The sequence below is a fragment of the Melanotaenia boesemani genome, chromosome 3, assembly GCF_017639745.1.
Source record: "Melanotaenia boesemani isolate fMelBoe1 chromosome 3, fMelBoe1.pri, whole genome shotgun sequence".
Lineage (NCBI taxonomy): Eukaryota > Metazoa > Chordata > Actinopteri > Atheriniformes > Melanotaeniidae > Melanotaenia > Melanotaenia boesemani.
In genome coordinates, this window is record NC_055684.1 from 34,103,227 (window position 1) to 34,124,880 (window position 21,654).

The 21,654-nt window shown below is 40.5% G+C and overlaps 1 protein-coding gene across 7 annotated transcripts in view; it reads left to right on the forward strand.

Moving 5' to 3' along the window:
• Positions 1–19,885, forward strand: part of dlgap4b (discs, large (Drosophila) homolog-associated protein 4b) — a 123,280-nt gene extending 103,395 nt beyond the window's left edge. For 3 of the 7 annotated variants that reach the window (XM_041979748.1, XM_041979751.1, XM_041979749.1), the window contains 6 exons: positions 10,981–11,420; positions 11,940–12,028; positions 14,153–14,640; positions 16,075–16,166; positions 18,010–18,180; positions 18,968–19,885. In XM_041979748.1, coding sequence (XP_041835682.1) covers positions 10,981–11,420; positions 11,940–12,028; positions 14,153–14,640; positions 16,075–16,166; positions 18,010–18,180; positions 18,968–19,213 — 1,526 coding nt within the window. In that variant the 3' untranslated portion in view covers positions 19,214–19,885. Of the gene's footprint in view, positions 1–10,980; positions 11,421–11,939; positions 12,029–14,152; positions 14,641–16,074; positions 16,167–18,009; positions 18,218–18,967 lie in introns of all 7 variants that reach the window. The other 4 variants (XM_041979750.1, XM_041979754.1, XM_041979752.1 and 1 more) reach the window with 3 other exon arrangements.
• Positions 19,886–21,654: the final 1,769 nt, after the last annotated feature.

Sequence of the window (21,654 nt, forward strand, 5' to 3'; positions counted from 1 at the left end):
GTGACTGTGTGAAAGAGAGACTACAATAAGTTATGCATTTATAAACTGATATGTTTAGCTGCTGTGTTGTGTGAAGTCTTGTTTTATTTTGGTAAAAAGTGTCTGCTAAATGAATGTAACATTTTAATATGCATAAATAGTTTTTATCATGTTAAGCACTGCATGGTGATTTTGGCATGAAAAGCTTTATAATAAATTGGACTGAAAAGTAAGTCACTAAGCGTTCGTAAAACACTGAAAAGAGAGATATCACATCCGCACAGAAGCTAGAAGCGTTAGTGCAGAACTTCAATGGGCAATATAATAATAATAATAATAATAATAATAATAATAATACAAATAATATGAAGAAGAAGAAGAAATTAATTAATAAATTATGCTTCAAAATCAAAACCACTACCCCGTTCCTGTGCTGTAGGCTCTATATCTATATTATTAACGCATCCCAAAATCTCTACATATAAAGTCCAACCTTGGAGTCAAATTGTCCGAGGCATCCTGAAGGCATCACTGACTCTGTTACCACGCCTCCGTTGAGTTCAGAGACTCTCTAAACGCAGAGCTACCAAACGAAAGCCGGTTTTTCAGCACCACCGGCGTGGCTGTCCAGGTCAAAGACGTCTCCACGACCAGCTGTCCTCAGCTCCAAAACCGTTTTCCGTGTGTACAGGAGATACCGCGGTACTGCGCATATATCTGCGCCTCCGAACAGGGTAAGTAACCCATTTAACCGTATACACCGTTGTTTTAGGACAATTCTTTTCAGATTACTTTCCGTTACTACGTTGAAGTCGTCTGACTGGACGCGGTAAAACCATCCAACACCGAGACTTGCTTCCACGCAAATGCTGTGCACGCTGCGTTTAGCGCGCGTCAGGGATGCGTCCATGTGTTCGTTGCTGAGAACTTTGCAGCTGGCATCACAGAAGTTTCCTCTTATGTTTAAATGCTAGGTTATAACTTTCGATTTGTAAAATTAATTCACATGCCTTCAATAAGGTTGGTTCTTTTTGTTTTGGCTGCTGAAATGGGAAAATTAGCCTTTACACAGGGTTTTTTATTACTTTATTTATTTTTGTTTTGTTTTGTTTTCCCACTTTTGTCCCGCATGGTGGCTTGTAGCATGGATTAAATCCTATTTAACACCAAGACAACAGTGCTGTTGATGAACACAGCTCATTAGATTATTGATTGGAGTAATGATCATGGGAACAAAGAAAAAAAAAAGTAGTGATAGTTACAGGAAAGGGTGTTTGTTTCTAGTGGCAGTTACTGGATTACACGGCACAGATGGGCAGACAACTGGGCGAGCCAGACTTCACTGTTAAATGGAGCATCACAATCCACTTGTCTATTTATTGTTTCTGTACCTCGTCCAGCTCCAAATGCTCATCAGTTAACACTTGAGCCAATAAGCTTATATTTATTTATTGTTACTGTTCCAACAGCTTAAGCAGGACTCAACAGCTTCTCTTTCACACAGATACCAACGTTGTTTGACCACCTTTAGTTTAATCTGTTCCAGGTTTTTCCTTCAACAAAATGATTTGAATGGGAAGTACATACTGGATCTGCAGTCAGTGGCCCATTTTCCCACATGAAACAGTTAAATGCTTTTCAAGATAAGGAAGCTACTGTGCGGGTTCTGGCATTCTCAATATTAGCAAATAATCATGTTGTGTGCAGTGTATGCCTAATGCACCAGCACTGCATTAAATGTGATTCTTGTACTGGTAAAAGCTTGGTTGGAGTGCAGATGTGAAGTTCAGGCTGTTTGAGATCGTTTTCAGCTCCTGGAGCATCTTCCTGCTAATTGTTTTCTTGGCTTCAAAGTTGGGCCCATGAACCAGCAATCACAGCGGACAACAGAACCACTGTCCAGATGGCATGAAAACAGCAGTTTCTCGGTGCCCACTCCAGATTCCACTTAAATATTTTGGCACAAAGCCTCTGTTTGTTTTTGCAGTTAAATCTCCCTCTAAAGGCAACTGTGGTTATTTTTACTGAGCTGCACTTTTACACAGATTTACCCTATTAAAAAGTAATCATATTTGGTTTATTCTCCAGTTTATTGGTCTTTTTGTGGTACTGATGAGTTTAGAAAAGCTTCTGCTGGCATTGGCACTATTTCTGTAACTACTGCCATTCAAGGATGAGTTTTCCGCTTACTTAGCTGTGTTTGTGTGGCTGAGTTCTGTAAAGTAAGCAAATACAGTAATATGCCACTTACACTATTTGTCTGTGGTACAACTCAGCTTTGTTTGCATTTTGGGGGGGCTTGTAGCAGACATTCATCACAAACTGGATTCTGATTCAGGACTTTTGGTTCTTAAAGGTCCCATATTATGCAAAATTCACTTTTTAATGGTTTTGGAACAGTCATACTGGTCCCCCCGCATGTGTAGGAGACCCGTAAGTGTGAAACTCTTTCAGGCGCTCTCTCTCCCCCCTGCTCCACCTCTAGGGAAGTAAGCGCTGAAATGAGCTTGTTTGAAAGCGTGTACGTTATGACGTCATAAGGGACAATAACCACTCCCCACAGAGCGATGGACCCGTCTACCGGCTCTCAAAGCCCGCCCTCTAAAAATCACCTAGCGCCCAGTGTTTTTCCCTCTTCGGCAACCCTCGTTAGCGGACATGGCTAAGCGACAGAAGCACTGTTCTGTTTGTGGCTGCATAAATGAACACGAAAACGTTTTTTTACTTCCATCCACTGAACCCACGAGGACTGAGTGGATTAATTTTATTTTTGGAGGAAATGTACCCGGAAAACTTCCAAAGGTTTTGCATGTCTGTGGCCAGCATTTCAAAGAGGACTGTTTCCACAACATGGGGGCATGGAAAGCAGGCTTCGCCAACCGTTTGAAGCTGAAGCCAGGTTCAATACCAACTGTCCGTGACACAGCTGGAGAGGTAAGAGCAGTACTGTTAGTCTTCTTGCTCGAACTTCTTCAGGAATGGGTTCCGGTGTTCCGGCGTTTGTTTATCCTTCACTACGCTGTAATCAGCGTCTAGTAACCGCTAAGGCCTAACCTGTCAATCACCTCATGACGGGCGATGCGATGGGCGGAGCCAACAGCTGAGCTGCTCCACCAGGGTTCCGCCCACCATAAACGGCACATTTCTGAAGCTGCTAAAAAGAGGGAGGTGAAGAGAAGCCGCTGCACTCAAACTGAGGGTCGATTTGTCCATACCATGGCGGAAATATTTCATTTAGATATTAATGAATGGTCTCAGATTGGGAATAAAGTGTATAATATGGGACCTTTAAGTTCGGCCAATTATTCTGGAGGAACAATGGGTCGTGTGGTTAAACTCCAAACGTTGTGTTAAACCGGTCTGATCTCTCATACAGCTGATCTGTGCATGTCACTGTTAATCCATGTCTGAGTCTACACAGCAGCCAAATCCACACACACACGCACACACAACATGCATGCACCCACTCCGCCACCACCGCAACCACCCACACCTCCATCCTATTTGCACTCTAACTTCTAGCCTCTGTCTCTTTAACAATATATTAGTAAACAAATAAACGTCTGGCTTGACGCTGCTGTGATGAAACGATCTTGGGGATCTGTTCACACCGGGAGCCAGCCCACTCTTGACCCCAGAGGCTACCCCCACTATAAACCATCTAGATCATGGCTGACCGGGGTCCACACCGCAGCCATCGGGCTGCACTGCAGGACCCCCCGAGCCACCCAGACAAGTGCAATCTGTGCAGCAGCAACCCTGCAGACCAAGCAGGCATTGCCCCCAGCATGAAGGCTGGAGTTAACACTGGAGTTAAATATGTTAATCAATAAAACCAATTAAAAGCAACAGGTATTACATATAAATTAAGGAGTTCATGAAAACAATGTACTAAAACATGGTGGGTTAAACAATACAATAAAAACAGAAAGCTACATAAATATGTGGTATTTAAAATATATAGAAAAGTTTAGAATAAAAAAAATAAGAAATTAAATGATTAAATAAAAAAGATAAAATAGACCAAAACAAAATTAAAGTTTAGCTATAAGCTAAGCTAAAAAGGTAGGTCTTAGGCCTCTTTTTACAAACATTAACAGTTTCTGCAGTCCGGTGGTTGTCTGGCAGGATGTTCTACAGTCAAGGGCCGTAATGGAACAAGGCCTCACCAAAGGTTTTGGTTCTGACTTTACTACTAGAAATAAAACCATAAACTACACAAAATATTTTGTTTATTCATCAGTGTTATAGAAAATTAAATATAGAGCTGATGACCCACTGCACTGATTGCCTTCAGAATAAAAGGAAATGCAACATACTGCAACCAGCTCAGCAACCGGCTGACATTGTGATGCCTGCAGAGTTCCTGTTCACATTTGATGCTTGCATGCATCCTGAGTGATCTGATCACGGGTGGACGGCACTGATTATGCATGTGCACAGTTCCTCACATGCACCCTGAGAGGCAACTTTTGATTGGATCTCAGTTACTCAGTCTGTAAGCCAATAAACACATAGTCCGTGTTACACACATTCTCCTGTCAGCTGTCATTATTCAGACATTTACACATTTCAAGTTTGCCTGAGTTGCAGAATTATTTTCTGTAAGTTTTCTATGAGACTTATGACAGAAATACACACTGAAGTTTGAACCCCTGCAACTCCAACATCTTACCAACCGATTGACAACAGCTTTGCTCTCAGCACTGCTTTGGAGCGGTTTCCAGCTGCTTTGCTCTGCAGAAGCAAACTTTAAATAAGTGCAGATCTTGTGAATGACACATTCTGTGAGTTTTAATGTAACAATAAACCTGGAGACTGAGAACACCCTAATGATACCTCTACACACATCAGAGCAGTAGATGGTCCCAGAATGCATCTCCAGGATGGACTGAGTTCAGATTACAATAAGAATGTGGATAAAAGTGTCCCACACCACTTCTGAATGTGGTCTGAGTGATTGAGGACACTTTCAGATCAAACCTGTCCTGTACGCAGCGCTGTCCACTTTTGATCAGATTACCCAGGAAGGATGGTAATACCAAGTCTGAACAACTAAATAATAGTAAACATTTTTGTTGTTGCTAGAAAAGTCAATGTTACACACTTTTTCCAAACTGAAGCTAAATCCTTTTCTCCTGTTGCCCACCAGCAGACATATAGTTTTCTTTGTGAGCTCAGATTGTTTGTGACCGGCTTTAGTGTTTTATCCTCCCTTTAATCTCAGAGTATGATGTCAGTTATGACTTTGTGGCTTATTTTTATCTAGATAAAGCAGATTCTTTGGCATTAGACTTAAAGGTCTACTAATCTACTATTTCCAGTCGCTATTTGCAAACACAGCTTTTGTTCCTTGTTTTTTTTCCAGCAAACTAGAGTGAAGTAAAGGAGAAGTCATGATGGACAACTAATAAACTATGGGCAGCTGCAGAGCAAAGCAGTAAAGAAAGAAATAAAGTTTGCTTCATTGCATTTTGGTTGTATTTTAAAGCACAATGAAAATGTGCAAACCTCCCTTAAACCCTGCAGGAAGGCGTCGTATCCCAGACGAGGGTGGAGCCTGCATTTTGAATTAATCACTACATTTGCGGCTCAAACATTGCCACCCAAACACCAAATAAAAACCTCTGGGAAAGTCCAGGAACGCCACTGTCTCTGAAGAGAACTTCACAAACCCACATCACTAGACCACAAGACATGAGTTAAGGGATTACTTTTGCATGAATCAACCACTGCTTTCTGACTAGCTGACCGAGTCACTGATGATGTGTTAAACCTTCAGTGCTTCATATGTTCCTTGGGAAAAGCCTATGTAAAGCTGCTGCCATGCCTTCTCTTTGATTTAAAGTGCTGTTGTACTATTGGCTAGTCCTCATGTTTAGGAATGAAGATGGGGCAGAGGTCTGGAGATGGGCCAGTGTAGGAGTGGTGTGGGTGTCATCTGTGGCGTTTCTAAATGATCTCAATGTTCTGGCTTTGCTGGAATGTGACCCTGAGTGGATTGGAGCAGTGTGTCACAGCCGAAGCCAGGGCTGGCATTTATTACGGTTGCCAGGTATTATATGTTTTCTGCATTAGTGTGTCACTGAGAGACATTGTGGGATGCCTAAATCTAATACAGACCACTTCAGACATCAGTTTTAGTACAAAAACAGGTGTATAGGGAAATATAGCTGGATTTGACACAACCTTACTCAGAAACTGAATTTAAAAAATTCCGTCCTAAGGGCTGTATATGTGTGCACCATTTATCATATGCATCATTTTCTTTATCTCAATCATTTAGCATAACCTACCAAGTCTTCTCAACTTGTGTTAGTTTTTGTTGACTTGTAAAGGCATATTTTATCACAAAAAAAAAAATCCACCTTTCCATGGGGTAACTTTTGTTAGTTTGTCAAAGTAAAAAGTGTTAGTCACTGTTTGAGAATTAAATGCAGCAGAAAAGACATGCGTTGGGTCACATGAGTTTTATGTTGAGTAATAAGGCTGGATGCTGAGAAAAGGATTTACAATGAACAACAACCCTTTTGTTTGAGCGTTTTCACAGCAGCTCACATGTTTGCTTCAAGACTTTTTCACAAATCCTTGATGATTATGAGATTTTTCATCACAGCATTCAGAAAAGCAACGTGGGACATTAACAGTTACTGCAGCAGAAAAAAAAATTAATACAGTTTTGTCTTATGTGAAATTCAGACCTGTGGAGTTCAGTATCTGCCTTGACTTCTCAGGAAATCCTTATTATGCAGTTTGTCTACAGGTTTCTCAAGCCAAGCTTTTTCTACCCAAAGACTGAGCCAGTTTTTTTTTTTGTATTTTAATCAGAGATTATGTAGCACCCACAATGTTCATGAGGATATGGTGAAACTCCCTGTTTAAAGGGTTTTGTGTTGCATTTTGCCTTTAAGGTGTAATTAGTATGAGGGGATTTTTACATGATCTAAATGGGAATTCACTTTTTTTTTTTTTTAAAGTTTTTTGGTTTTTTTAGGTCAATGAAGCTTGTAGAGTATGTGATTCATGACTCAAATACACCAAACTGTAATCCACCTGTACTGTGTACATTATAATGTGTGGCCCATAAGGCTAATGTACTCTGATGCACAGTTAACATAGTAATTGAACTTTTGGGGTTTTTACCAATATTAGACTGTAAGGAAGACGCCATCATGGTCTAATTATAGACAGTTGCTAGCTGACTCAGAAGAAAGGAAATGAGAGGTAGAAGTACTGGCTGTGAAGTAATGTGGCTGAAGAGGCAGTGGACAGTGTGGTGCGTGCGGATATTAAACAATGTCAGTTTGGGTGATAAAATCTGCTTTTCATGTTGCGTGATGGATCCATGGCATGCTGTGTGGATTTCATGTAAGCCGGCATAAAAGGTCCAACTGTAAAGAGCTCAACCTTAAAATACTAACCCTGTCTATCAGGGATCACCAGCATCGGTCCTCGAAGGCCAGTATCCTGCAGGTATTGGATGTGTCCCTGCAGCAACCCACCCGATTCAAATGAATGGGTCATTAACAGACGTCTGCAGAACTTGACATCAAGCTGTTGGAGATCTATTCTATTTTTATCAAGTGTTGCAGTAGGGAAACATCCAATACCTGCAGTATATCGGCCCCTTGAGGACCGGAGCTGGTGATCCTTTCTGTATATGATATGTTACCATGTCATCATGAGACTATGCACCGAACAGGCCAATGCTGACAAACCTTAGTGACTTTATTATTTCTATAAACTGTTCTTTTTCCATGGAAGAATGGTTGTATAACATTTATCTTTAACAAATGAAAAACTCAATTGTGTGTTGAAAACAAATTATAAAATTAATAAATAAACTTGATATTTGGTTTGGTATCCCACATCAAGTTGTGCTTTGACTAAATGCTTTTGGTAAGCACCAAATATCTGTCCAATATCTAACGAGAATATTAGACATTTGACAGCTCTTGGCTCACACAAATTTCTTTGATTTCCTAGCACTGACTCATAGATGTTGTGAGGGGGGAGGGGGGTTCACAAAGTTGAGGTCACGATCTCTAGAAGTCCATCTCAAAAGCTTAATGTTATTTTCTATTTGTGCTTTAAACTTCAATATATGTTTGGGGTTATTTTCATGGTGGGGCATCTATCTATGTCCAGTTTTGGATTGTTGCTTATGGTTCATGGCAATGTGAAAGAATCATTCAGATTTCCATCCTCCTTCAGTACACCATCCACCTGCCTCATTTCCACCAAGGAGTCCAGTTCGGGACAGGACAGTTTGGTGCACTTTGGTACGGTAAACCCTGATCTCAGCGTCAGCTGCAGAATAGTGTGACGTCATAGCAACACCTTTCTTGAATTTTAATGAAGAAGATGCAACACAGATTAAATAAAAGAAAAAAGAATGGTGGACATTCAGCAGTTTGTGTTCTTTAAAAAACTCCACAGTGTATTCTTTTTTCTTTTTGCAGAGATGCACGGGGAATGATCCTTCTTTTGAATGATTGGTGGATTGCAGTGTGTCTGTCGAGCTTCACCCTTTAGGGTGGGATTGGTAAGAACGGAAGGGTCTCAACAGTGGAAAAGACTGGATCAGATATTCTAGTACCCCTCCTAGTTTCTACCTACGTATAAAAAAATCCATACTGTCCTGTCTCATACTGAGTTGGCTCTCTTGGTAGAAGTGGGGCTTTAGTGCAAGTGGCCACCTTCACTTCACCCCCCACAGCATGATTTTACCACCACCATGATTAACAGTGACTAAAGTCTCCTCAAACTACCTCACCTTCTCCTCTTAAAGTTGTGGTTGTTTTTAAATTAAAACCTCAATGAAGCACTAATTTTGAAGTAGGTACTTTTCTTGGATTTTAGACTCTGATTTCTCATATAAAAAGTGTAACTAGGATCTTTGGGACCTTGGTAATGTAGCTACACATCTATATAAAGAATCTGCCCAAGAGCGACATTCCTGACTCCCTGTGAATCTCCAAACCTCTTTATCTGATCTGCACTGAGCTTGCTGGAGTTACCATTGAATTAATCCAACCAATGAGAGTTGTCAAACAAACCCAATGTGTTGAATAGAGAAGCTACCAGCTGCTTCTATCATTGAGTAACAGCAAGTTAAGAACATGGCAAGTTAACATAAACAGTCTTTCAAGACCACTGAATTTACTTTGTTTTTTTTTGTTTGTTTGTTTTTTTTTTGTTTGTTTGTTATTTTTTTAAGTTAAACAATAGATCCATTGATGTTTTGCCAGAGAAAGACAAAAATCACTGAAGGTGAAATATTGCCAAGTCATTTCTATCCATCAAATTTTGGTGGTTTGGCTGGTTAAATCTAAGGCTCCTGTTTTTGGTTATTTATAACATGCAGCAATAAACCTGGAGGTGTGTTTAGAGAGTAACGTCAAACTTGACACACAAATCGGCTCTGGTAAAAGTCCAGCTTGTTTCAGTCAAGACAGCGGTCTAAATCAGGTGTCTGCAACCTGCAGCTCCGGAGCTGCAAGTGGCTCTCTGGACCTTCCACAATGGCTCCTAATACATGGCTAAAAATGCTGAAGTACTAACTAATGCTTTTAAATATAAATATAATAACAAATGTAGGTTTTTAGCAATTAATGGAATAATTGCATTGATTTTCCAGAATGTAATGACAGGAAAAATACCAGTAATTTTTTTATATCCATTTTTCTTATCATTAAGTTGGAAACTATGGGCTTTTTTTAACATAATTTTCCACAAATATCCACATTCCATAGAAGAAAGTCTGTCTATCCTCTTTTTGCATTAGTTTTATGTTTTTCTTTATTTTAAAATCTGAAATTAAAATGTGGTTCTTCACAAATTACAAAAAAAATCCTATAGTAGATATTTATCAAGAGTTATAAGTCATCTTTTCTCGAAAGGTCTCGTAACATTTGCGCCGTTTTATTTATTGAGCTGAGACGAAAATTTGTCTTTGGATTGTAAAGGTTGCAGACCCCAGTCTAAAGTGAAACCACTTTTTCTAGGCATCTCCTTGAGATTTTAATTCATGCTTTTAAATCAGCCGGTTTAGACATTTGCAATTGCACTTTACATTGAGCTCAGCCCTCCCTCCCTCCCTCCATCGGCTACAGCTGGTTCAAAAAGCTGCTGCTTGGTTTTTAACAGGCACACAAATTCTTGGCTTCACTTCATTGGCTCCCCATTTTTTTGTGTTGATTTTAAACAGTTTTATTTGTCTTTTAGTGCCTCCACATTCTTCACCCACAGTATCTCTCAGACCTCCTTTGGCCCAACATTATTTTATATTCTTTCAGATCAGCAGACCGGTCACTTGTAATCATCCCCTCAAACAAGAAGAAGCTTTTATTTTTATATATATTTATCATATAAAGTGGAGTTAGATATCATGCTTGATACTTGAACAGCGATAAGGGAATTGTCTTAGGGGCTGTGTAATTAAGTCTTTGTGCTGTGCATCTTTTTTACAGCTTGTTATATGTTATATAGCTTTATCTGACACTAAATTGTCGCTGCTGTGCATATCTGATGGGCAGCTCTTGTTCTGGCATTAGTGAGTTGTGCTGATAATTGTGCCTCTACTACTGTCAGCCCATATTTGCTGATTAGAATCAGGTGGTGAGTGAATCTTTGCTGATTTGATCACCTGTCTTGTGAAGTGTTTGTGTGTGTGTGTGTGTGATTTAAGCGAGTTACCTGCATAAGGGGAAGGCTTGTAATGTGATTTTCTGCGCTACGGGATGCTTCATTGGTTCTGCTGGCATTCCAGCTGTCATGCAACACGGTTCCTTTGTGATAACGTACAGCTCTGCTCTGGGCGTGCTGAGAAAACTTGTTAGTCAGCTCTTAGAATGATACTCATGAGCACACGGGTCATGTTGAAGCTATTAAAAAAAAAAACTACCTGAATAATTTTCACAGCACTTGGCTTTAGAACTCTGTCATTTGTAATCCTTCTTGCATCCTGATTTGCTTCTTTGTTTGTTTGCTTGTTTTCAGTCTCTTCATGTATAACCACCTGTAAGAAGGCTGCTCCTCCTCCAGTGCCACCACGCACTACCTCCAAGCCCTACATCTCTGTGACGGTACAGAGCAGCACAGAGTCGGCGCAGGACAACTACTTGGACCAGCAGGACAGGAGGTCAGATGTTAACAGCCAGTCAAGCCACGCTCACAGCAATTCGTCTGACAGCCTCGACAGCACCCGTGCCAACAGCCTGGCCCGGGGTATTCCCCGCCCTCCGCACATCATCCCCATTCCCTTCGCTACCCCAAGAGAGCCGATCATACCCAGTACAGCCAATGCTTCCACTGAGACGAGTGACTCAGTAGTCCAAAATGAATCTCTGAAATTGGGATCTAATAAAGGGAATCTTGTAGCAGAGGAGCCCTTCGTAGCCCCAGTACCCAGACGGAAACTTTCCTCCATTGGCATACAGGTAGGTAGGCCAGGCACTGTTTCACTTCTGTTGCACACTTGAGAGCATGAAGAGTTCAGTCAGTGTTGTTACTACACACAAAGCAAGCCAGCACAGCAGATGTCATACCAAATATCACACTGTTGTCTGAAGTACGTCACCTTGAGTTCAGATGTGACTTGCAAGCTAAAGGTCTCATTACTCTGAATCTTACTCTGTCATCAGCGCCGGCTGTCTAGAGCTGGATGTATACTGCAGCTCTAAAGTCAAAGATACAGTTATTTTACCCCTCAGCCATAACTTTCTGTCCTCTATTTGCTGCAATAACAGAGTTTTTTTTTATCCTTTTACCAGATCCTGGACAAAAACAGATTTTTCTTTTCCTCATTTATCACTTCAAATTTTAAACACCCTGCACAACTCTGCTTATGTAACTTAAAAGTCATGGATTAGGGAATAGTAAATTAAAAAAAACAACTCGTCACATTTTGTAATCCTGCTTTTTTTTTCTTTTTTAAATTACTGTTTATTCCTTTTAAGGTTGACTGTATTCAGGAAGTCCCACGAGAAGAGACCCCGCCACTGGCCAGATTTCAGTCAATTGGAGTGCAGGTGGAGGACGGGTGGCAGTAAGTCCTCTTCCTGTCCTTTTAACAACGTGAGGAATTTATATTATAGCCACACACTCTCCTGACTGTTCTCTCCCTTGACAGGACCTCTGTAGATGTGAAATCATTCTGAGTGTCTTGTGTGTTGTATTGTGTTTTGTGACGATCAAGCACATTCCTGTGAGCATTTACTATTTAAAGATTCCCTTCCAGATATGTTCAAATATTTTATTTATTTTTTTATTTTTTGTGTATCTTTATTTATATATATTAGCTGTATAGGCTCAAATTCCTGAATTGAAATCTGCTATTTAAAAAAATCCTGAATTTACTAATCTGATAAAAAAAATATATAAATCAGAGTTCTGGGTATTATCAGTCTCGTGCAGTTTCCACATACCTTACCTTAGTTGTACATTGGACCAGAACAGCCTGTTACTTAACTTGTAGGTCCTTATTTTAGATTTAAGGTAAGCACAGATGAACTTTATAGTTAAAACAGGTGAGTTTGTAAACTGTTATCTGTTGCCCATCTATGGTAACGAATCAAAAAGGAGCCAAACTTCAGTTACTAGAGTTATTTTTCCATTGGAGGGATACTTTAAATATGTCTCTGCTTACTGTTGAGACCCTTGTTGCAGTGTAGTTCAGTGCTTGTAGTGTTATGAATGTCACTAAATTCTCAGGATGCCCTCATCCTTTTTTTTTATATATTTATAAGTTTTGTGCCGATCAGCTGCTTTTTTTTTTTTTTTTTTTTTTTTTAACTAATACACTGTCTGACCAGGTCAAAAAAGTCACCAACGGTGTAAATAAAATGATCCGGGGTTGCTTATCTTTGTCACATCTGGGCTCAGCAATATGTGACACTTTTCTATTACATGGCACCATACAGCTCAGCTCTTCTTTTCTTTTTTAAACAACCTTTTTTATTCATTTACTCTGAGAAGTGCAGTTGTAGGAGGTACCATGTTACCGATGCTGTCCAATACTTTTTCTTTTCTTTCGTACTACCGTAGCTGAGGTTCTATGGAGCCAAGCCGATACTATACAGTGACATTAAGACACTCCAGAGTGCTGGTTGGTCAGTGATAATATTACCTGTAGGCATAAACCACGTACCAACACATATCCCATATTTGAAGGCTGCAAACTGTTTACAGCAATGAAATGTACATCCTGGATATTGTATTGGATATTGGATATGGTAAACCCGTACCAAGTTGTACTGTACTGTACCATACTGAAAGACCAGGTTTTATGGCTACCAGTACCGAGATTCGTCTAACTTTATTTGTGGAAGTGTTTCAGGCAGCATAAACATGTCTACACATAGACTGGACACCACAGAATCCAAACCGTAGCCCTATTAAGGACTTTATGAAGTGCTGGGGAGAACTTTACACTGCAGCCTGACTCTCCCATCATCACTGCAAGATCTAAACAAAATAACCCAACAAAAAAAACACGTTAATAATCTTGTTATATTACACAAGTTTATTGAAATGATTCCATGGTAAATGTGTGCCATAAAAAAGATGAAGATGGTCCAACAAAATACTGAGTGACTTTTTCTGTTGGCCAGGCAGTGTATTTTCATATCATAAGCAGTGGAACGAGAGTCGCTTTATTTTTCCATTTTTCAGACAAGTCAGCTGTCTCTCAGTTGTGTCAAACGACCAAAATAAGGTTTAAGGCGTCTCTGTTCAGTCTTTTGCTGTTCTGCTTCTACTTTTGGTTAAGTGCTCATTATATTATTTTTGTTTGACTCAGCTGCTATTGATAAGGATTGACTGAGTAGTTACGCAGGAAATGGAGATAATCAGACAGCATTGTGTGGAGTCTATTCTTTCAATCGCTATGTAAAGACAGGAAGCTCATGGGATGCTGGTCTGAAAGCACTGCCATCAAGAATTTAATATCTTATTGATTCTGTTTATTTATATCTGCACTGACCAGCAGAAATGACTGGGTGTTGGAGCTGAATGGTGCCTTTTTGTTCCAGCAAAGAGATCTGATTCTTTAGTGATTCGTGTCTTTGTGCAGCTCATTTTATGTTGCACACATAAAATGTGCTGCAAAAAAATCTTTGCTTTCGTGAAAAGGTTCATGTGTAACAGCGAGTGTCACCTTATTTTCTTTCAGGCTCAGTCGCTCCAGTAGTATGGCCTCAAAACAAGAAACAGACTCAGACACACAGGACATCTCTGTCATCTCCCATATCATTAATGCCAAACCCTTTGAGAAGAAAGTCATGGTCAACAGTGCCAGCCAATCCATGAGCTCCCCTCCTGGACAAGACTCTTTAGACAACGGAGACCCCACAGGCGACACATCATCCCCTCCACCACCCAGGCAAATCCTCAACCGCTCCACCACACGAAGCAGCTCCTCCTCTTTCTCAGAAAGTCTGGACCCAGCACTGGACCCCTCGTCTCTGCCGCCTCCAGACCCTTGGCTTGACAGCGGGAATGTGAATAATAGCAGCGTCCCACAGATGGGAGGAGCAGGAACACTGTGTCGGAGAGACGGCCACTGGTTCCTCAAGCTGCTGCAGGCCGAGACGGGACGAATGGAAGGCTGGTGCCAGCAGATGGAGCAGGAAACCAAAGACAACCAGCTCTCAGAGGAGGGTAAGGGTGGCAGGGTAGTCACTAAAGCAAAACGTTATTTATATAGCACATTTCCTACACAAAGGCAATTCCATGTGCTTAACGTAAGTAAGAGAACCTTTCAAGAAAAATGAAAAACATAATAAAAAAAGAAAATTATAACTCATTAAAAGATTCAAGACTTCCTTTATTTACAGGCCATGAAATGACAGTTCAGTTAAAAGCACAGGAAAAGAATTATGTTTTTAACCTGGATTTAAAAATCTCTACACTTGGGGCTGCTCCAGTTTTTGCAGCATAAGCGCTAAGAACGTTGTCTCTTTCTGCGTTTTGCCACCTAGAAGCAGTTACAGTATCTTTTTTTTTTCTCCACAAAACCTGTGGAGTTGTACTTGGAGCGTTTCGGTTTGTCCAAGCTTGTAATGCTTCAGTTGAACCAGTTGTCCAAATTCAAGACCCACAATAGATGCAATGTTTTTATATAGCTGCAAATTTTAAGTTTGAACGATAATAAAGTAGCCATATTCAGTATTGTTTGGCCCAGAAAGGACGCATCAAAGCTGACTGCACTGTCAGTTCAGTGCTGTAGTCTAGAAGTCATTGTGACCTGTCTTCAAGCAGTCCAGCTGTGTTTGACTTTAGCTTGTGGTGCAGAGCTCACTTATGGAGCTCTGCCTCAGTCCCTACAATCAGTCTTTCAGACAGACACAGCATGGAGGGGGATGAGGCCATAATATCTGGGGTTACCACATACAAGCAGGCCTGTAATCTCCAGAATTACACAAATCTAGTCTGGAACTGATTAAAACTCCAGATTAGATTAGTGCCTCAAAATCAGCTTGGGACATACAGCAGAAAGTGCACATGCAAATCGTAAGAAGGCTTCGGGTACTCAGTTTTTATCGGAAGTGCTTGATCAATATGTGGACAAGGCCCTCTGTGTAAATATTAGTATGTCTTTTAAATTTTGAAGCTTGTGTGTTAAGTTCACTGCATTAAATCTGGAGTCCAAAGCTGGGCCTCATCACACTGCAGTCTTATTCCAGTCATCCAGTGATAAGAGAGGAGTCCCAGTTTTTAGTAAGAGGCAGATGTTTGTCCTCATTTTGGTGCAGCAGCAGAATAGTATAGTGGCAGAAAGAAGGCTGGGATATCCATATAAGCTTAGATTCCTGTAAAGAGGATCACATTATCCAATGCATTGTAATCCCCTTCATGCCACCCTGTATAGCCTGTTGGGAAATACTGTGCATGCACACCTACATCTAAATACCTGGAATTTTGGTGTGTGTTGCTGTTTGCAGGATGGAGAACACTGTTTACCAGCTGAAAGTGTTGCTGCACTAGTATTACATACTTACATGTACTGCAGCACTGTGTTTCCTGACAGCCTCAAAAATACAGAATGCATCTGAAAAATATATAAATAATGTTTTTTTTTTCCTTTCACTGTAGTGCTGGGGAAAGTTCGCAGTGCAGTAGGAAGTGCGCAGCTCCTAATGTCTCAGAAGTTCCAGCAGTTCCGGGGACTGTGTGAACAAAACTTGGTGTGTATCATATTCTCTTTGACTTCTTGCCCTGCAGGCTTGCATAGACATGAAACTGAGACTTGTAGCTGGTGGCCAAAACCAAACAAAGTGTTGTATCTTAGTTTGGTTTTTCTGTCCTCTGCATGTTTTGCACACCTTGATAATCATAAAGGCTTTAACGCAGATGAAATTGAACTAATCTGAGAACAGCCATGATGGGCAGCACATTCGGCATCACACAAAATCTGTCACAAGGGACTACCAGCAGAAAATAGGAGCTTATAATAAGCCAACTCCACTCAGGTGATTTTGTTTTAGTTAAAATGACATTTAGCAATTTGTACCCCACAAACAGCACATGACATGTCGGATTATATGTGATAAGCATCGCACACACGTGATTGCTCTAGAGTGTTTGGACAGAGGTCAAAGCAGCAAGTACAGCTGCATTAATGTGATGAACAGAATGAATTCAAAACAAATACAAGCTTTGCTGCCTAGAGTGCTATTAAACAGCAACTCTTTCAGTTAAAGATGTCAGTACAGGATTTTCTTATAATTACCAAGCATATCTGCACATGATGTATCTACAGTTAAAAAACAAAAAAAAAGGGGTGGAGCAGGTGTTGGTCCATGATGTTAGGGTGTGTTGTTACCTAAAATGTCTAATTCAGTCTTTTTATTAATGTAAAAAAATTTGAGTTCTTCAATCTTTTGACTTCATACACTTTGTGGCAACCAGTCAACATTTTGTGAATAAAACTAAACCCTGCACTTAGGCCTGTTTGTCGGCTCAAAAAATCATAGTTAAACATCTCCCTCTAGTGGTGAACACGAGAAATGCAGTCTGGAAGTTGGTAATACTGCTGCACCACGAGCAGCATTGTTGTTCTGTTTTCAGTCAAAGCTAAAGCAAAGTTTAAAGAAAAATAAGAAAAAGTGTCGCATCTGTCAAGCAGAGAGGTAAATAAACACAAATTTTGTCCAAATCTATGGCTTCTTGATTATTAAAAAAAAAAACACCACAGTTTATTAGTCATGCTGTGTAAATAATGTTGGTTAAAATCAACCTAGTTCCAAAACTGTCTTCCAGACTTTTGTCATGTAGCTTTTAGTTTATTTATTAATTGACATTTAATGCATTTGGTTCTTTTTTTTTTTTTTTTCCATCTTCACCCACTTTTTCCCTAGTCTGTATTCAGTCACAGTGAAATAATGATACACCAGCCTCCTCAGTCATGTCAATGTCAAGTAAATAGAAATGCACCATGCAACATTCCCATCCAACAACAAGCCCCAAAAATGCCCCGTCCTCTCTTCTGGTTCATCTTCTGGAAACATCTAGGACAAAATATTTTTAGAGATTAGCCTCAATTTTACTTGCAAAAACGTCTGGTGCTGACTGCCATGGTGTTGAAACTGGGTTGTTCCCCTTGTTTTTCTGTCACTTTGAGGTCAGAGCATCCACTTAAAGGCTAATATGTTAGAAACCATTATCCATTGTGCTGAGCTTTTTAATTCCTTTTCACACCAGGACAGTGGATATGCTGGTAGATAAGCCAACAATGGCCCATAACAAGAGGTGAGATAAAGGTGTTGTGGGATCATTTCTGACTTGTTGATTCACATGTTGGACAAAAAGGTTAATTTACATCAAACATAACAAATAAGTAGGACAAAATAAAGTTGTTTTTTCTGGGGTTTTTTCCCCCCATGTAAGTTACATAAACATAAAGTTGTTTTACTCCCTCTGCTGTCTATTGTAGATGGCTCATATTTATAAAATGTAATACAACCTGCAACAACCCATTATGAAGTTTCTGTTTCTTCATTCTCATCCCTTTCTCCCTCCCCTGGTTAGAATACGAATGCCAACCCACGGCCCACAGCCCAGGACCTGGCTGGTTTCTGGGACCTGCTGCAGCTCTCCATCGAGGACATCAGCCTCAAGTTTGATGAGCTCTACCATCTCAAGTCCAATGACTGGCAGCCCGTACCATCTGCAGCTGCCCAGTCGTCCCCTGAGCGGAAGGTACTTCCCACCCATGCAGCCCAGTGCCCTGGCTGGGGTAGGAAAGCCGCCGAAACCGGCCTCTCTCCTCCCACCACCTCCACCGCCACCATTTCTCCCACTCTTTTTTTTGGTTTCTTTCCTTAGACTCATCCCTACGTGGGATGAACTCTAACAGCGCCTCCCTGTCTAATGCAGCGGGGCCGTAGAGATCTCCATAGGCATGCATGGGAAAAACCATCTCAAAGAGGGCTGCTGCTGGTGTGTTTTTTAGCTGTGAAGCCCTGCTTTGAGCATGCATGCGTCATTTTCTGATGTGTGCTTGTGTTGCTGTGGAACATGGTCAAGATGTATTGGCTCATGTGACCGTATGCAGTCTCGTTTCTGCTCTTTAAATGTCTGTTTGTTTGGCTTTTTTATTAAGAATAAACACTGTTGTGTCTGTGTTGTGTTTCGCTGTACAAAATTGCTGTAACCGACAAGCTTTTTTTTTATGTTGTTCTTCGGTTTAAATGTGTTGGCTCTGTCTTGTTGTCTTTGGTAGTGTTTATCCCATGTTCATCAGTCCATGTTACCATTTGTCTGAAATTGGTCATTCAAATTACTTTTCTTCTCAATGTTTATTTCTTTTTGCAAGTTATTTGTCATCTTTGTTGTCTATTTATTGTGTTGTGTCTCAGAATGATCAGCTTTGGCAATATGTTTGTCCTGTCGGGACATGTCTGAACAGAAGGAAACATAATAGTTTTCATACTGCATTTTCTCACTCAGCTGTCTTTTCTCTTCTCCATTAACCCCCTATCCTCAGCAGGACGAGGAGAAGGCGGCCCCTCCGGCGTCAAAGAAGCCTGGTAAAGGACGACCATCGCTCGGCCGTGAAAAGAGCGCAGACTCTTCATCCACCTCTTCATCCGCCTCGGCTGAAAAGCAGAAACAGGAGGCTCGCAAGCGCCTGCTGGCTGCCAAGAAGGCCGCCTCATTTCGCCAGAACTCCGCCACAGAGAGCGCAGACAGCATTGAAATTTATGTCCCCGAGGCCCAGACTCGCCTCTGAGAGAAATGATGAAGGGGGAGGTCATGGAACCGAAAAGTGTCAGTAAAACATCTGGATGAACAGGAGAGTGATTCTTTTTTTTTTTTTTTTGGTAACGCAAATGAGCTTCCTCAGGAAAGATGGATGATGGGGAGGAAAATGTCCAGTGGATGGGATTTACGAAGTTTTAACATTTAAAGTTATAGGCTGGGCTCGCTGGAAGCAGACAGTGTTGACTTTTGGCGGACTCAACAGATGATGAAGCGGGAGACTCCCTGCCAATGAAGACCTCAGCTGATGAACTTTGTCCTTTCTTCAACTATTCTTATATCATTAAAAATTCTTAAAGTATTATTATGACAATTATAGGATAAAGAATCTATATGGAGACTGTTTTAAAAGTTATTTTATCTTGGCTATAAGATTTATTAGGCAGACAGAAGGTAAGCATTACTCTTCTGTCTCACTTTATTGCTCTCTTCCCAGGTTCACTGGCCATCTTGTAGCTTTGCACAACACCACCTTGTGGCCATCATGCACACTGCACACACATCACAAATCCATCTGTATATGTCTTCCTTGTATTGATTTTCTTTCTTCATCCTTTTATTTATGTACAGATCCATTTAGATCAGGCTTTTCTGAATGTTTTTGGTTTGGTTGAATTAAAAGTTTTTAGTTTCTAGCCATTAATTATGGTGTGAGTCCTCAGAATGTTCTGTGCCAGATTTTTAAGACGTGATGATCTATAAATCAATTTCATTATGGTTTTGACTGAAAGCACATCCCATTTTGTAGTTTCAGGGTAACTGCTTCAACAATATCCTGTTATTTATTTATTTTTTCTCTTTTGCATTCATTTGTAACCACAAATTCAGATATTTCTGGACTTTTAAAACAAAATTTGAATACTTTTGAAGTGCTTTTCTTAACCTCACTGAGCATGAAATGGTACTTTTAAATTGATCCAGGCATTTAATAGAAATTATGCAGCAGGCCAAGTGTGCAGGTTAAAAGATTTTGGTTTTTTTTCTCGTCTCCCACCACCCACTAAAAATCAGTCCAAGTTTAATCCTCCCCACCACACAAAATACCTGATCTGTTTTTTAAGTTAAAGGAAACTTCTCTAATTAAAGAGTTACATATATTCATGATTGTGTTTTCATCATTTATTCTTTTTTTTTTTTTTTTTTTTAAGATTGCAGAAGCCAAAGATGAATTCACTGTTTCAAATTCATCTCACATATTGAACCGTCAGGAGCAGGGAACTCGACAGTTGACTGTGAAAACAGTTGAACTGGACAGCAGCCACAGTAACATATGTATTACAGATTGAACGTTTTTATATGCACATGCCCGGAAGCTTTAAGCAGAACCGCCCACTAGTATTACAACACAATTGCTTTGGAACATTCAGATCCAGGACTTTTCCCCATCCTGGCCCAGAAAAGAGGCAGTATACAAAGAATTATTTCTGACCTCGTTCCAGTACATCCAGTTATTCCCACATTGATTTCTGTCCTGCTTTGCATTAAGAAGGTTACATTGGGTTTATTTCACATATTTGCAATTTTCTATCTCATCTGAATCAACTGCAACAGAAAGACAGTTGAAGCCTCCTGGTTTATCAGTACAAAGCTTAAGTGAGTACTTTAGGATTCCACATACAGTGACATGCTGTTAAACCACTGTCGTTTGCATGCCTTCTACTCACATTTGGCTTCTTCCAAATGGTGAGCAAACAAAACAACTTTCCTGTCCTAATTAGTTCTGCTGAACTGTTGGACCTCCACTCTGTTGCTTTTGGCTGTTGCAGTGTTTCTCTCACCCACTGTGATTCTCCAGCCTTGAACTGGAAAAGCCCAGTAAGAACCATTCTTCTTTCTCTTTGTTGGCAAGAGCATTTCCTTGATGGCAGGCTATTGTTTGCCTGTTGTGTTTGCCTGCTGGGGATGGTTCTCAGCAAGGGAAAGACTCAGGGGTGTCAATAGTTGGTTCCCTGACTGCTGTCAATACCCCCGTCCATTTGACGGGGGGGGGGGGGGGGAAGCATCATTGGCAACTGAAGGCCTTTTGTGTCACTCATATACAGTCACTGGTTTGAAATTCTGATTACTTAAAATGCTGTCTGATTACATGATCCCTCTCAATTTGTGTGAATATATTACATTATGATGAGTGTATCAGCTGATGCAGCCACTGCCATCTTTACTGAAATTTCTATGTTGCACAATTTCAACCTTTTATTCTGTTTCTCCATTACCTACTGACAGTCTTTGCTGTTAGCCTTCCTCGCCAAACTTTATGTCCTAAATGCAGGTACACCAATAAGTGGCATCCCAAACACACAGAGGGAAAGAGGGCAGACATACAGAAAGTTGTTTTACAAGTTAACCAACTCAAACTGAGCTCAGCACTTTTTTATCCTTCTGATATTTGGATGTGTGAGACAAATGTCAGGG